Source organism: Condylura cristata, unplaced genomic scaffold (assembly GCF_000260355.1).
Source record: "Condylura cristata isolate star-nosed mole 26May11 unplaced genomic scaffold, ConCri1.0 scaffold00018, whole genome shotgun sequence".
In the NCBI taxonomy this organism is placed as follows: Eukaryota; Metazoa; Chordata; class Mammalia; order Eulipotyphla; family Talpidae; genus Condylura; species Condylura cristata.
In genome coordinates this window covers 7,854,753-7,867,837 of record NW_004567119.1, presented here as the reverse complement: position 1 = coordinate 7,867,837, position 13,085 = coordinate 7,854,753, and the positions used below count along the sequence as shown (strand labels likewise).

Below are 13,085 nucleotides of genomic sequence, written 5' to 3'. Positions count from 1 at the left end.
GGTTAAGGCACAGCACTATGAAGCTATCTGCAGCCACTGCAGCACAAGTTCGATTCCTGGGCAGGGAGCTGACCCACATGGCGCGGCAGTCCTCTTCTGTCTCACTCACTGCTCCCCTCAGCAATGTATTTCAGTCAAACTGCCTGTTTTGCTCCCCACTCCGTCTCTGGTGAATCTTCTTACGCTCCATACCTCTGGCCTGCACCCCAGTTCTGGTATAAATAAATAAATCTTTAAAAAAATAAGGTAAATTCTGCTGAATGTAATGCATTGAAGCTTTATTTTTTAATCTCACTATGCTTTTATAGGGAATAAAAAGAATTATTCTTTCTGCCCCCTATAAAAATTTAAGTAGTTACACTGAAAAAAAAAAAGAAGGGCCACATTATTCATTAGTAAGTGATACAGGAGAAAACTCACTGAAAGTCAATTAACTTTAAAAAAAGAAAGCATTTACTGGTAATGACAGAAAACTATGCTTAATTAGTTTGTGTTTTGGAAAAAATGAGATTAAATCCTGAAAATAAGCTTATTTTATAATTCACTTTAACAATTCAGCTTATATTACACTTGTGAATTATATGTTCATGAATTCCTGGCATTAACTAAGAGAGAATCAAATGTTGTATTGGAAGGTGGGAAAATGAGTGTCATTGTTCCAAGGTGATTGTATCAGGACCTGAGTTTACACCTGTCTTTCCTGTTTATTTTTGCTGAACAATCATAAAGATAAAAATTGATCTCCTGGACCTTTAGGTATATCCTTATAATAAAGTCACAATTGTGAGTAAATGTAGTACTCTCAGTGAGATCAGTAAGCTGCTCTGTTGAATGATGGAATCATTCCAACCCCTGGGTGGGAAGTACTGGTGCTGGTGTTCCTGAAGCGTGGCTCCCATCTGAAGTGAGGACTGAGCGTCTGAGTAACACTAGATGGATAGGGTCAGAACTGTGCCACTCCACTCTGTTGGTGCCAGGTCCGTGGCATAGAAGTGGCACCGTGCCCTTGACAGTAAAAAGCGTGCCGTCTTTGGTCTAAAGATGTATCAGTATTGATGGGGCTCCCCCCCCCCAACCTGAGAATCACTTTTTAATTTCACTGATCACCACTGGTATTGTTCTGGTTCTTATTTCATTAGGTGCTCATATCTTAATTTCTTTCCTGTGCTCATTTTGTGTTCAATGAGCATGTCTTTTTCTAATTTCTCCTACTTTTAAAATCATGCCATCTCTTGCTATCAGTTGTTAGGGATATCTTGCTGATCATGTTCATAGCTTGAAATTGGCCATGCTGACAGTATCTGAAGGCTAGAAATCAGCAGATATTACCAATTTGTTTCATATTTGGAGGGAGAGTGTGGGTAGGCCTCCTCCTGTGTACAAGCAGTTCTCACGTACCAGCAAACTATCTGAGAATTCCACTCACTTCTGAGCTGTCTCCCTGGAGAAGGTAATAGACTGCACCACTCCCCACGTTATTACCTGGGCTTCTAACCATTCAGCAGCTTCCTACAGAAGCTTCCCACCACTCCCTCCCTCAGACCTCGGGTGCCCTTTACAAGCCCAGATTATTATCTGTGCTTTGACCAACCGGCTTTAAACCAGAAGTTCCCCTAACACCTGCCTCAAGTTTGAGTCATTTGCTAAGTGACGCAGAGAGCTCTGAAACCCACTCACTGTCTAGACCGCTAATTTATTGCAAAGTCTGTGAATCAACAAACAGATGGAAGAGAAGCATAAGGAAAGGGCACAGAGCTTCCATGCGCTCTCCAAGTTGACCTTCTCCCCCAAGTCTTCATGTTCCCTTTTACTTGAACTGGCATTCCTCCTCTCATCTGAGAGCCAGTTGTGCAGACATGTAGCAACATACTCCTTCTATAGCAACAGCACAACTCATATGTGATCTTCCCAGGGGACCTAACGTAAAAAGATGATCTCAAATGAAAAATTGCTTCACAAAAAAGCAGGGACTTTCTAGTGAAAAGTGTGATGTAAAATACAGACTTATAAATGGAGAATTTCAAGATTTAACATCTCTGATCTTAAAGACATGAGAAATAAGCTAGGAAGATTCCATTTGTGTGTGATTGCAGCATAGTCCTTTTTGAGGAAAAGTGCTTTGATGAGATGATCTGCAGAAGTGCACTGCAGTTCTGTGAATGTATGGTAAGTTATTTCCCAGAAGATGGTAGGAAAGCTATTTTATTGCTAATGAAAAGCTGATGAGAGAGTTACTGCCGAGGGATTGATCCATTGCCCTCTTAAGAAGCTCTGAGATTCCCAGGCCTAATGGATGGAAGAGAGCAGAAATAACAGCTGGGCAACTAGAGTCTAAAATTTGTAAAAAACATTAGATGCTTTGACATAGGTTGTCACTTATGTTTTGTGGATGCCCTTCGAAATTAAGTGTTAGGGGAATTCTGTTGGGGTGTTGAGAGCTTACTGCTTGTGTTGGCATTAAGTAGAGCTTCCATTAATTGATCAGAGAAATGCTTGTTGTCTGTCAGTAGGAGGTATCGAAAAAGCCCACTTGAAAGGGACCTTTAGTGCCATGGCTCTGGTCTCCTTGCTCTCCGATTACAATGGTCAGGATGTGTGGCATCGAGCCGCATCCTAGGAGCACGTCCTGAAAGGTGTTTATTTTTATATTCTCCGTGCTTAGTAAATCACTTAACACATGTTGTGTTGAATAAGTGACTAACTACAGGGTCATTATCTTGCTTCTTTTTGACAGGACCTAGGAAGCACAAAAGATGAAGGACAATTAAACTCCAGGAATTTTGAGAAATTGGCATTTTAAAAATGTGTAATGTCAAGTAGGTGTCATGTTAGAAATTCCCTTCTGCATCGTAGTAGATATTTACAAGGGCTTAATAAGTTATTAATAGATAAATAATATGTATTTTCAAGTTAACAGCTGAGTCTCTGAGTACATCCACAGTTTGTTCCTCTGAAGTGTTCGGTGTTAATATAACACATGATTTATTAATAGGTGTTTCTTCTTGGTATCTTCCTCAATTTCATCTAATTTGCAGCAGACACTGGGCACTGTAATATGTGTACAGCATTGTTCAAAGTTTGCCTAAGATCAGAAAGACTCTAAAATGTTACTTGTCTTTAATGTGCAGCACTGTGTACATTTTTCCTAATAAATACTAAGTCAGTACAAACATTTTGACAATCAAGGAAAAGCACACAATGAAACAAAATTTGTAATCCTGGCACTCCAGTGTAGTGGCTTCTCATGTTTTTGTGTAGGCCATTTTCAAATATCCATGAAAACCAATATGTAAAATAGGTGGCGAGTACACAGGGAACGTCTGGAAGATGAGCTCTCTTCTGGCTTTGTCCCCAGCCAACATGACCTTGGGAGAAAGGGCTTTCATGTCTCTGAAGTACTGTTTCTTCATTCGTAAGGGGATTGTCATAGCATCTAAGAGCTCTTCCACTTAAAATTCTGATGTCATTGAAATTAGACACTTCTGAAGGCTGAGGTTTCAGGAGGATGCAATTAAAAGTGTTGATTACGTTTATGTTCATCTCCATTATGAGACAGATTTGAAAATCTCAAACTTGTGTAAATATTTCTTGCTGATACTAATAAGTTTTGTTCTTATGTGCAGTTATGCTTAAAGTGAGAAATTTCTCCTGGCCTAAGAACCACACAGTGAATTGATGAAGTAACTTGAGCTAATAAATATGTTTTTAAGGACATGTAAAAAGAATTCTTGCAAACCTTTATGCTCCAACCAGAAATAAGAAACCTAGGCTCACCACTATTTGAAGTACATCATATTTTATCAGCATCCCAAGGAGAAAGTCAAAGCAGCTATGTTGCTTAATTCTTTTTGCACCTCAAGAATATTGATTTTGTCTTCCCTCCCTACTGCATGCATATTGTGAAAATGTAGATTGGTATGCAAGAACTATTGCATATTATGCACCAAAGCTTTAAAAGTGTTAAAAGCTGTCTGGATTGTCTTGGAAGGGTGAGTTTGCACCTTAAACAATTTTTGTGGAGCAGTGAAGATGTCCTTTTACTCTTGCCATTTTGTAGTAAAGTTCCCCCCTCCCCCCATGCATTTTAACGGTTATTTAAGAGTCCCTGTGTGCTTAGAAAGGAATCTGAATATATGTGCCTTTAAAAAAAAAAACCTCAGCACAATGTCGGTTATTCCATCAATACCATCCAATGACTGGGAGCCGTAGTTGGAACAATATGTAAAAATACAGCTTGTGAAAGATTTCCTTTATTAACTGTCATCATCGGCAGAATATATGTTCAAATAAACGTTGTGTAATAACTAAATTTGAGATTAATAGGCCCCTTAAGAAACAGCGAAGTCATTCAGAATAGTCAGTGAAAAATAGGCTGCAAGACTGTAGCATGCACGTATGGTCGGGCTTACATGCTCTCTCCGGTGTCATTCCCATTTATCACTGTCGGCGGACTCTGTTCTCATTAAAACACTCTTGCACAAAAGCAACTTAATTTTCTTAAGAGGAGAGGACACCTGATTCAATTTAGCACCCAGGAACAGTAACTTGAATATTTTTTTTCCTGGCCTGAATTGAGATGAATAGTTACAAACAAGAATAGCTACTTCTCCCCCCAGCACCCGCTGCCCCCACCTTCACTTCAAGATTAAGGGTATTAAATAGATTTTCCACTGCTATCAAGATATGGACCTGTAGAGATAGGCAAGAGCTGGAGCTTCCACGCAGGAGAACAGCTGGATGTCATTTACTTTTAACTTGCATATACGAACTTCTGCTCGTTCCTGAAATATTTCTCAAGCCAAGAATTAAAGTGGTCATTAATTTTAATGGTACATGTTCTAAGATCAATCTTTCCTTCAATTGATAAATGCCGTGTAGCAGTACCATAGTCTTTATTTAGATGTATTTGTTGAGGAAAAATACTTAGTGATGATCTTAAAGTAAAATGACACTTTTCAGCCATTGCTGCTTTAAAAACACAGCATCACAAATTGTGGAATCAAGTGAGGAGTGTCCTTTAATGGTGCGTATAGCCGCTGTTCTGTGTCTTTACTGTTCTGTGGTGTGGCCAGTGTGCTAAAGTATAAGATGGGCCTGGGTAACTCAAATTTCACTCCTGATAAGATTTACTTAGTGAAAATAGTTAGAATGTGGGGAGCAATGAAAATGTCCTATGCAGTAAGCAATTTAATATCTGTTAAATGTAATTTAATAACTGTTAAAATGTCCATGCAGCTGGGGTGCTTATCAGAAAGCCAGTTGTAATTGGCTTTTAAAACAGACAGCATCAGCTTTTCTTAATTTTTTGTTTGTTTGCATTTCCATAGCATTTTACAAAATGTCTTGCAAATAAAAAGAACATATTTTGTATTTCCCTATTTAATTAAGACCCAGGATTGGAACTCAATTTTGTATCTCTCTAGGTTTTTTTTGTTATCTGAATGGATACTTCGAAAGGAGAGAAATAGTAAATTCAATGCTTTGTGTGAATTGGAGGCACTGAGATATAAATTTTCCATGGCAAGACAATAAACTTTGGCTGCCCACAGTCAGTGCCGATGGTCCATTTTCTTTTCCTTATTTTCAAATGATGTGTCAGGCCCCGAGTAACGGGAGCCAGAGGTTATGCTAACTGAAAAATAGGCCGCCTCTCACTTAAATCTGAGAGGAAACACTTTGACTTCTACAACCTGCTTAATTGCTCTTTATTATTTCTTCCCTTGTTCAGGTGATTGTATCAGCTAGACTTCAAGTAATAGAAAGCCACACCAAAAGTGGCTTCAACAAGCAGGAATTTATTTTTCCCATCTCCCAAGGGCCTGGTGGTGGAGGTTGCTGGCATTTGTTCTCTGACTCAGTGACATTAGTGTGCTGTCTGCACTGATATTGGCCTTACTCTCCTAGAACAAGGGTGCTTTCCCTGCTCCGAGCAGGAGGAAAGGCCCAGAAGTGAACCCCCAAGCACCATCACCAAGCTTCTGGCAGCTTATCCCTCACTGCCCAGGAGCTTGGCTGCGTGGTAACCTCAAAGCTTTCCTCTTTCTTGTGTCCTTGAGTCTTCTTTTAAAAGGCATTTCTTTCAATGATGGTATAAAGATAGTCTTGTGTTTTCTTCTAATAGTTTTGAAGTTTTGCCTTCCAATTCTAGGTCTTCTAATTACTTACTATTTTCTTTTCTAATGTATTGAGAAAGGGCCCGTTGCGCCTCTTTCCCTCACTGTACTGGTCTTACCGTTTTCTCACACTGCAATTTGTTATTGTAAATGCCCGTGTAACGGGGCTGTCTTCTGTGGGAATCCACTTTATTCTGGGTTAATGAAATGACCCCAAAAGGAGTTGCATTCGCCTCTTTTCACTGGCTTCTGATCAGTTTTGCTTTTCCTTTCGTTGATTCTAACATTAGTTCGGGTTTCTGGAATCCCTTACCAGTGTAAGATCCGTCCCGTGCCCACCCTTGATAGACTAGGCTTTCGGTTACTTTCTTGACTATGCAAGTAGAGTTTTCTAGTTGGTGAGCAGCCGACGCAGTGGCAATCCTCCCCATGTTCTGCTCTGTCTGCTGCCGGTTCTCAGTGCCAGAACTCGCCCTCCGCAGGCCAAAGCCCATCCTTCTCAATTCCTGGGCACAAGTAGGCATTTATCGGTTCTTGCAATATCGACTCCTGCTTGACTGCTCTGACTTTGACAGCTTCTACAGTGTCTTGCTTCTGGGCTATGTGTGTGTAGCTCCTAGGTTTTCTGATTTTGTTTTAGTTTAACTGTGCATTTAAAGTTTTGTGTTACTAGGGGCACTGTTTAGGCGTATACTCTGTGTTTCCCCAAAGGCAAATTTTTGATCCCTAATAAATTTTCTTTTTTTTTTTAAAAAAAAGTTTATTTGCTTATGCATACACGAACTAGGGTCCAGGCCAGAGGTGCAGGGAGTGAGAAGGTCTACCAGAGACAGAGTGGGGAGCAGAACAGGCAGATGTACTGAATACACTGCTGAGGGGAGCAGCAGGTGGGTGAAGGGAGGTCTGCTGTGTCATGTGGGTCACCTCCCTGGCCAGGAATCGGACTCATGCTATAGTGACTTTGGATCACTTCATAGTGCTGTGCTTTGACCCATTGCGCCACCAGGGAAGGCCAAATGCTCTCTGTTTTAAACAAACATTGTATAGTTATTGAAGATCACAAACATGAAATATGTCCTGGCATGCTTCGGGTCCTTCCATCTTCTTCCTTCATTGCCTGCATGGTCTTATGGTTTTCAGCCACTTTGGTTATAAAACTAGTCATCTTTTAGCAATCGGGACTAATTCTTTTGGCATTAAATAATCCAGGGAAGTTTAGCTTAAATTTCAAATTCTCTTCTTTGTCAAACTTGGTCCAACTTGTGTTTTTAAAGCAGAAAACTAGACTTCTTTTTTCTTTATATTTACACAAATGAGAACATTTTAAACATAGAGGAGGTTGGGCCAGAAGAGGGCACGCTCTGATGGAAGGAAAAAGAACAGAGCTAAGCCAGCACTGAGAGAGATTTATATGTATTGTTATAAAAGAAGAATTAGATGGGATCCCACAATGTTCATATCTTTAAGATTCATTCATGAAGGGATTAGACATGGTTATGTAAACTCCAGTACCCAGAAGCTACAGAAGGGGAAGGTCTCAGGTTGAGTAAGGCAGAAGACTTCATAGCAGTCGAAGAACTTGCTTGTATGAGTTCACGAGCTCCCTGTGTTTATTTAAAAAAAAAATTACCTATTTATAACACAATGTTAGGTTATGAATAAATTAATTCATTCTTGAATGTGCTTAATTTTCCAAAATAATTTAACAAAGGCATGCCATACAGTTTATAATGAAATATTAATATATCATGCATTGATTAAATTGGGCTGATATCAAAAGCATCATATATGTGAAAATGTGTAATATAAATATAAAAATGTACATACTGTCTACTCAGTGTTTTAAAACTATTCACTGTGGACCTTTTTCTGTTAGCATTGATCTAGTTATCCATCAAATGTGATTATACCAAAGTATACACTTTGCAGATGAGATTCATGAGTGAACATTGAAAACATTCCTAGGCAGGACTTTCCTTCAGCAGAGCGAGTGTTCACTTGATCATCTCTTCCCTCATCCTTTGAGTCAACACTGCTTTTTACGGTTTTACTATAGACCAGGAAGATGTTCTAGGGACTGCAGATATCACTTTGGATAAACCAGATGAAATTCTTGTTGGAATGGAACATTCCAGAGGAAGAGTGCGTGCCACTACGGTTTCTCTCAAAGTTAGAACAAGGAAATGTTCTATTTGAAAATCAAACTCTGTCAGTGTGGCTTCCAGAAAGCAGAGGGGAGGAAATCCAAGAGAGTTTAGTCCTAAAATCTAAGGATTCCTGCCTTCAGAACAAGTTGTCTTTGGTGTCAGTCGCTCAACACACTTGCCTTTGCATTCTCCAAAAGCATGTTTGTTTTATACAAAAATAGTAATAGATTTGTTTGTTTGTTTTCAAAGCCAAATAATCAGATGTTCCAGGCCCTCCTGTCTTCCTGGGCTTCTGCCACTGCACAAAGATGTTCGCAGAGGCACTCCGCTCCAATTTATCAGCCAGTAGAAGAGGCATCACAGCATGCAGAGCAGGAAAGCTTACTTGAAAATAAAGATTTTCTTTTTAAAACAAAAGAATTCAAAATGCCAGTGATAAAGTGACTCAACACATTCCTGTCCAGATAACCCTTGCAAAATACAGACTAGTAACATGTTAAACATAAAACATCAAACAGGACAGACAGAACAAAATACAAAATAAAAATGATCCTTACCCAAACCCTTTCAATAAATTTAACCATAATTAGGAATTTTAAGTGACTCCTTTCAGGAAAAAATAGTGTGTTTTTATTTTTATCTCTCTGTGTGTGTGTATATAATTGCACAATAGAAATGTGATGTCATAGTTTATAATAATAAATGCATATTTGGTCCTAAATCCTAAAATTCTTGGTATCTTATTGCTAAGTGAGCAAAAAGATGTCTTTTGCTGCATTAATGAGGCAACCTTTGGAGAACCCTTAGGTAACCCAGGATAGGGGCTGACTGCCTGGTGAACCAACTCTGTCACCTCAGGGTTGGACTTCCTAGGACAGGAGAGGGGCTGGAAATTGAGTTTAATCGCCTGTGGTCAATGATTTCATTTAGCCATGCTTATATAATGAAAGCCTCCATCAGAATCCCAAAATAGGATTTCGAGCACAGAGAACATACCTTTCCACATACCTTGCACTATGTATCTCGTCCATCTGGCTTTTCCCTAGTAACATCTCTTTTAAATAAATTAGAAATCTAGTAAATAAACTATTTGGCCAAGTTCTGTAATCTGCTTTAGCAAATGACTCCAAAACCAGGAGGGAGTCTTGAGAATTGCCAGGTAACTCACTGGTCGACCAGAAGTCCAATTGAAACCTGGCCTTTCAGTTGGCATCTGAAGTGGGGAGGAGAGCAGGCTCATGGGAGTGAGCCCTTAACCTGCAGGAACTGATGTTCTCTCCAGGTAGATAGTGTCAGAATTGAATTAAATTGTAGGACATGTAGCTGGTGTTGGAGAGTTGCTTGGTAATTGGGGGGAAACACTGGAGGAATCATCCATGCTGTTATGCAACTTGCTTTTTCACTGAACCTAGCTTAGCCTGCTCTCACATCAGTCTATGCCCATCACTTCCTTGTAATGCTTTTTCCTTTCTGATACTGAAGGAAACCTGTGTCCAGAGCCATAACAGCCACTTATAAATTATTGACAGATCTCATTGCACAGGAAACTGGGTGATGGTGTCAGAAAGTGAGTTCAGGGCCCTCCCTGGTGGTGCAGCAGGTTAGGACGCAGCACTGCAAGCTATCTTCAGCCACTTCAGTGCAAGTTCGATCCCCAGCCCCCCGAGGTGATCTGCATGGCGCGGCAGACCTCTCCTGTCTCACTGCTGCTCCCCTCAGCTGTGTACTTCCTTGATCTGCCTGTTTTGCTCCCCACTCTATCTCTGGTGAATTTTCTCACCGCCCCTGCACCTCTGGCTTGTACCCAGTTTTGTATAAATAAATTAATTAAAAAAAATGTTCAAATCTAGCACCACTGTCAGAAAATCATAACTTGGCCCATTGCCTTCATCGCTCTTATAAAGCCCACAACACAGTCATCCCGATGAACATTATCACTTGTGTTTGAGTTAAATAAGAGAACTGGTGGGGTAGAAAGATGCCAGTTTGATCTCCCGAGTAGCTCATACTGATTTTACTTTGACTTCTGAGTGTGTTTACTTCTGGAATGAAAACTTTAAAATGCTGGACAATCTGTTACCTCGTATGAAGTCGGTAAGAGACACTGGAAAGAAATGAATTTGAGAAGAGCACCAAGGAAAGGCATTATTCCTTCACCAAAAAGAAAGATTAGCCCATTTTAAGCACAAAGTAGGGTATAGATACAAACTTTGTTGGTAGGCAGTGTATGTTGTAGGAAGGAAGGCAAAGCAGTGGTATCAGCACAGCTCATTTATTGACCCTGTTTTTCTCTATACAGTAAACCTTTTCCAGAATCATCCACTTTGGAATTCCAGGAAGATGTGATAAATATGTGGCTGTAGTTTGCGATTGACAACTTAATGTTTTATTTAGCTCAAAAATTTTTTTTTTCCACTGCTCCCTGTTCAACACAAAACACCATATGCCATTGTCCCTGTCAGGAAGCAAAGGTTTCCCCAGTCTGTGCCTGCGTCTGTGTTTGTGCCACAGAGGACCTGTGGTCCAGTGCCATCTTTTATTGATAGGGCCAGCAAAGGAGAAATCTAATGAAATTATCAAAGCTTTGAATTAATTATGAACTTGAATAGGAGAGCGCAGCTCTCTGGAGCCAAGGATCTCATTACCCATGCACTCTCATTGCATCCTCTTCTGGAGCAGAAGGCATTTTCAGCTACAGTTCTTAGCTTGGCTTTGGACTTTATTCAAACTCGCTAACTGACATCCTCCTCTTACTGCGATGTGGCTGCTAATGTCCATGATGATTAATTTAATTCTGCTCTGGATCTACAGTAGATGTCAATAGGTTTCTCTACTTCTTCCTTTTGCCTTTTATGATTTTTTTTTCTTTCATGAAATTGGATGCTATGCAAGTTTTGTCCTCTTTGGGTAATAAAGAAGCTTTCAGGATTCAGGTATAGCTTCATGGAATATAGTGGTTGAGTTAAAGTTAAGAGCTATATTATATCTACTGTGTATTCCCTGGATATTTAGGTAAGCACAAAGTCAAATATTTCTTCTTTGAGTTTTGAACACCAAATGGAAGTTTCTCTGGCTTGTTTCTATTTTGGAATTAATGGTATGGCAGAAACTTCCATGATCTTAACATCTTTGTCCCTAATGTGTGTTGTTTGAGAACCACAGTTCTCACCTTGAGGCTCTGACTTACTGGACTTATGCTTCTTGGTAGAGTAGCTAATGCTTGCTTTGCAATTCTGATTTCCCTTTTCCTAGTAATGTAAATTTGGTTTGATGAATGGATTAACCTGATTATTTTAAGTCTAATAGCAAAATCAGAATAGCAGGTTTCTATTTACTGTTGGTGATGGGTCTTTAATACGATCATATAGGTGCAAAGCATCTCATGGCAAGCTTTTTCTGCTTGCTTTTGAGACCCATTATTTATGAATTCCTAAGCAGCAGCTCATCTATCTTGGTGATCTACAGGCCACTGGCAGTTTTTGTAAGCAGGGACTAACTTTGCTTTATAGAGTCAATGTTGAAAGATTTTCAATAGTGGGGGATGGGAGGATGAGAATCTTTGCTTTTCCTTTTCTTATTTACTTTCAATGAGTTGTTTTTCCTCATTTATTTTTTCTCTAGGCAGCTGCAATATTTAATTCAGCCTTTGGAAGTTTTTTGGTAAGTAAACATAGTTTAAAACTTATCTGTTATAACTTTTGTTGTGTTTTCTGAAAGACATAATGGAAATTGGACTTATTTTACTGTTTGTTTAAATATAGAAGTTCTTGAATTTTTTCATGTGTCCATCATATATACCCTGAAGAAAATTAGTTATTAAATAAAGGAAATGTCCTCTTATAATATAATTTAGAGGCTTGGGTCAAATATTTCATTTAATGGATTCAAAGAATCCATTAAACTATGACATCTCTCCTTATAGAGATTATGTCAATATATTGATCATCTAATGAGGTCTTTAGATTATTATTATTATATATTACAGGGCTCAGGATTTTGAAAAGGAAACATGACCCAGCTGGTCGGAAAGGGAATGCTAATTTACTTGTTGACATGTCATTTATTTTGTACATTTCACTGTCAAAGAAGCTACTGTCTTGGACATTTTGGAGAAATCTGTGTGAAAAAAATTTAGAATGAGGAAATGAGTAATTTGCAACCAAATGTGATGCTTTCTTTGACATATCAACTATAAATTGTTTATAAAAGCATTAAAAATTTGTTTAACTTTCCTAAATGGAAACAATATGATTCTAAAGAAAGTACTATTTTAACATTGTGAATAATATTTAAATATACAATGTAATAAACATTTGATTGTGTTTTAAAAGAATGAGAAAGAATTGGAGTTTTCCATTAATTGAATTTTTATTTATACCCTAAAATTTACTACATTTACGAGAATAAAATAGAATATTGTGTTTTTAGGTGTGTACTCATTTAACAAATAATTAGTATACCGTGCTTTACAAATAATTGAGAATAAAATCATTGTGATGTAAGCTGATTCATGAACTTAGGTGAAATATCGATTACTTCTGGTTGAAGTGTTATTTTGTGTTATATGTATTCTAATGTAGTTGAAGCTTTTAAGCATGTTACATGTGTCAAATCTGCATAGTAGTATATAGATTTTAATGTCCCATTGTTAAAAAGCTTTTACTAATGCAGCTTTTGCAAAATGTATCCTTAGTTTATCTTATTTTTAAAAAAAGTGTTACTCCTAATGTTATATTATCATTGAGTTTTAGAAGCAAGGTTATAAAGTAAAATGAAAATGACCCCTCGAGTTACTCATTTTAGACTAGTAGTATTTTGTTAGGTC

The 13,085-nt window shown here is 38.5% G+C and overlaps 1 protein-coding gene across 2 annotated transcripts in view; it reads left to right on the top strand.

Moving 5' to 3' along the window:
- Positions 1 to 13,085, top strand: part of SLC10A7 (solute carrier family 10, member 7) — a 169,099-nt gene that overhangs the window by 38,579 nt on the left and 117,435 nt on the right. For both annotated transcript variants that reach the window (XM_004685308.2, XM_012726953.1), the window contains exon 5: positions 11,882 to 11,920. In XM_004685308.2, coding sequence (XP_004685365.1) covers positions 11,882 to 11,920 — 39 coding nt within the window. The remainder of the gene's footprint in view (positions 1 to 11,881; positions 11,921 to 13,085) is intronic.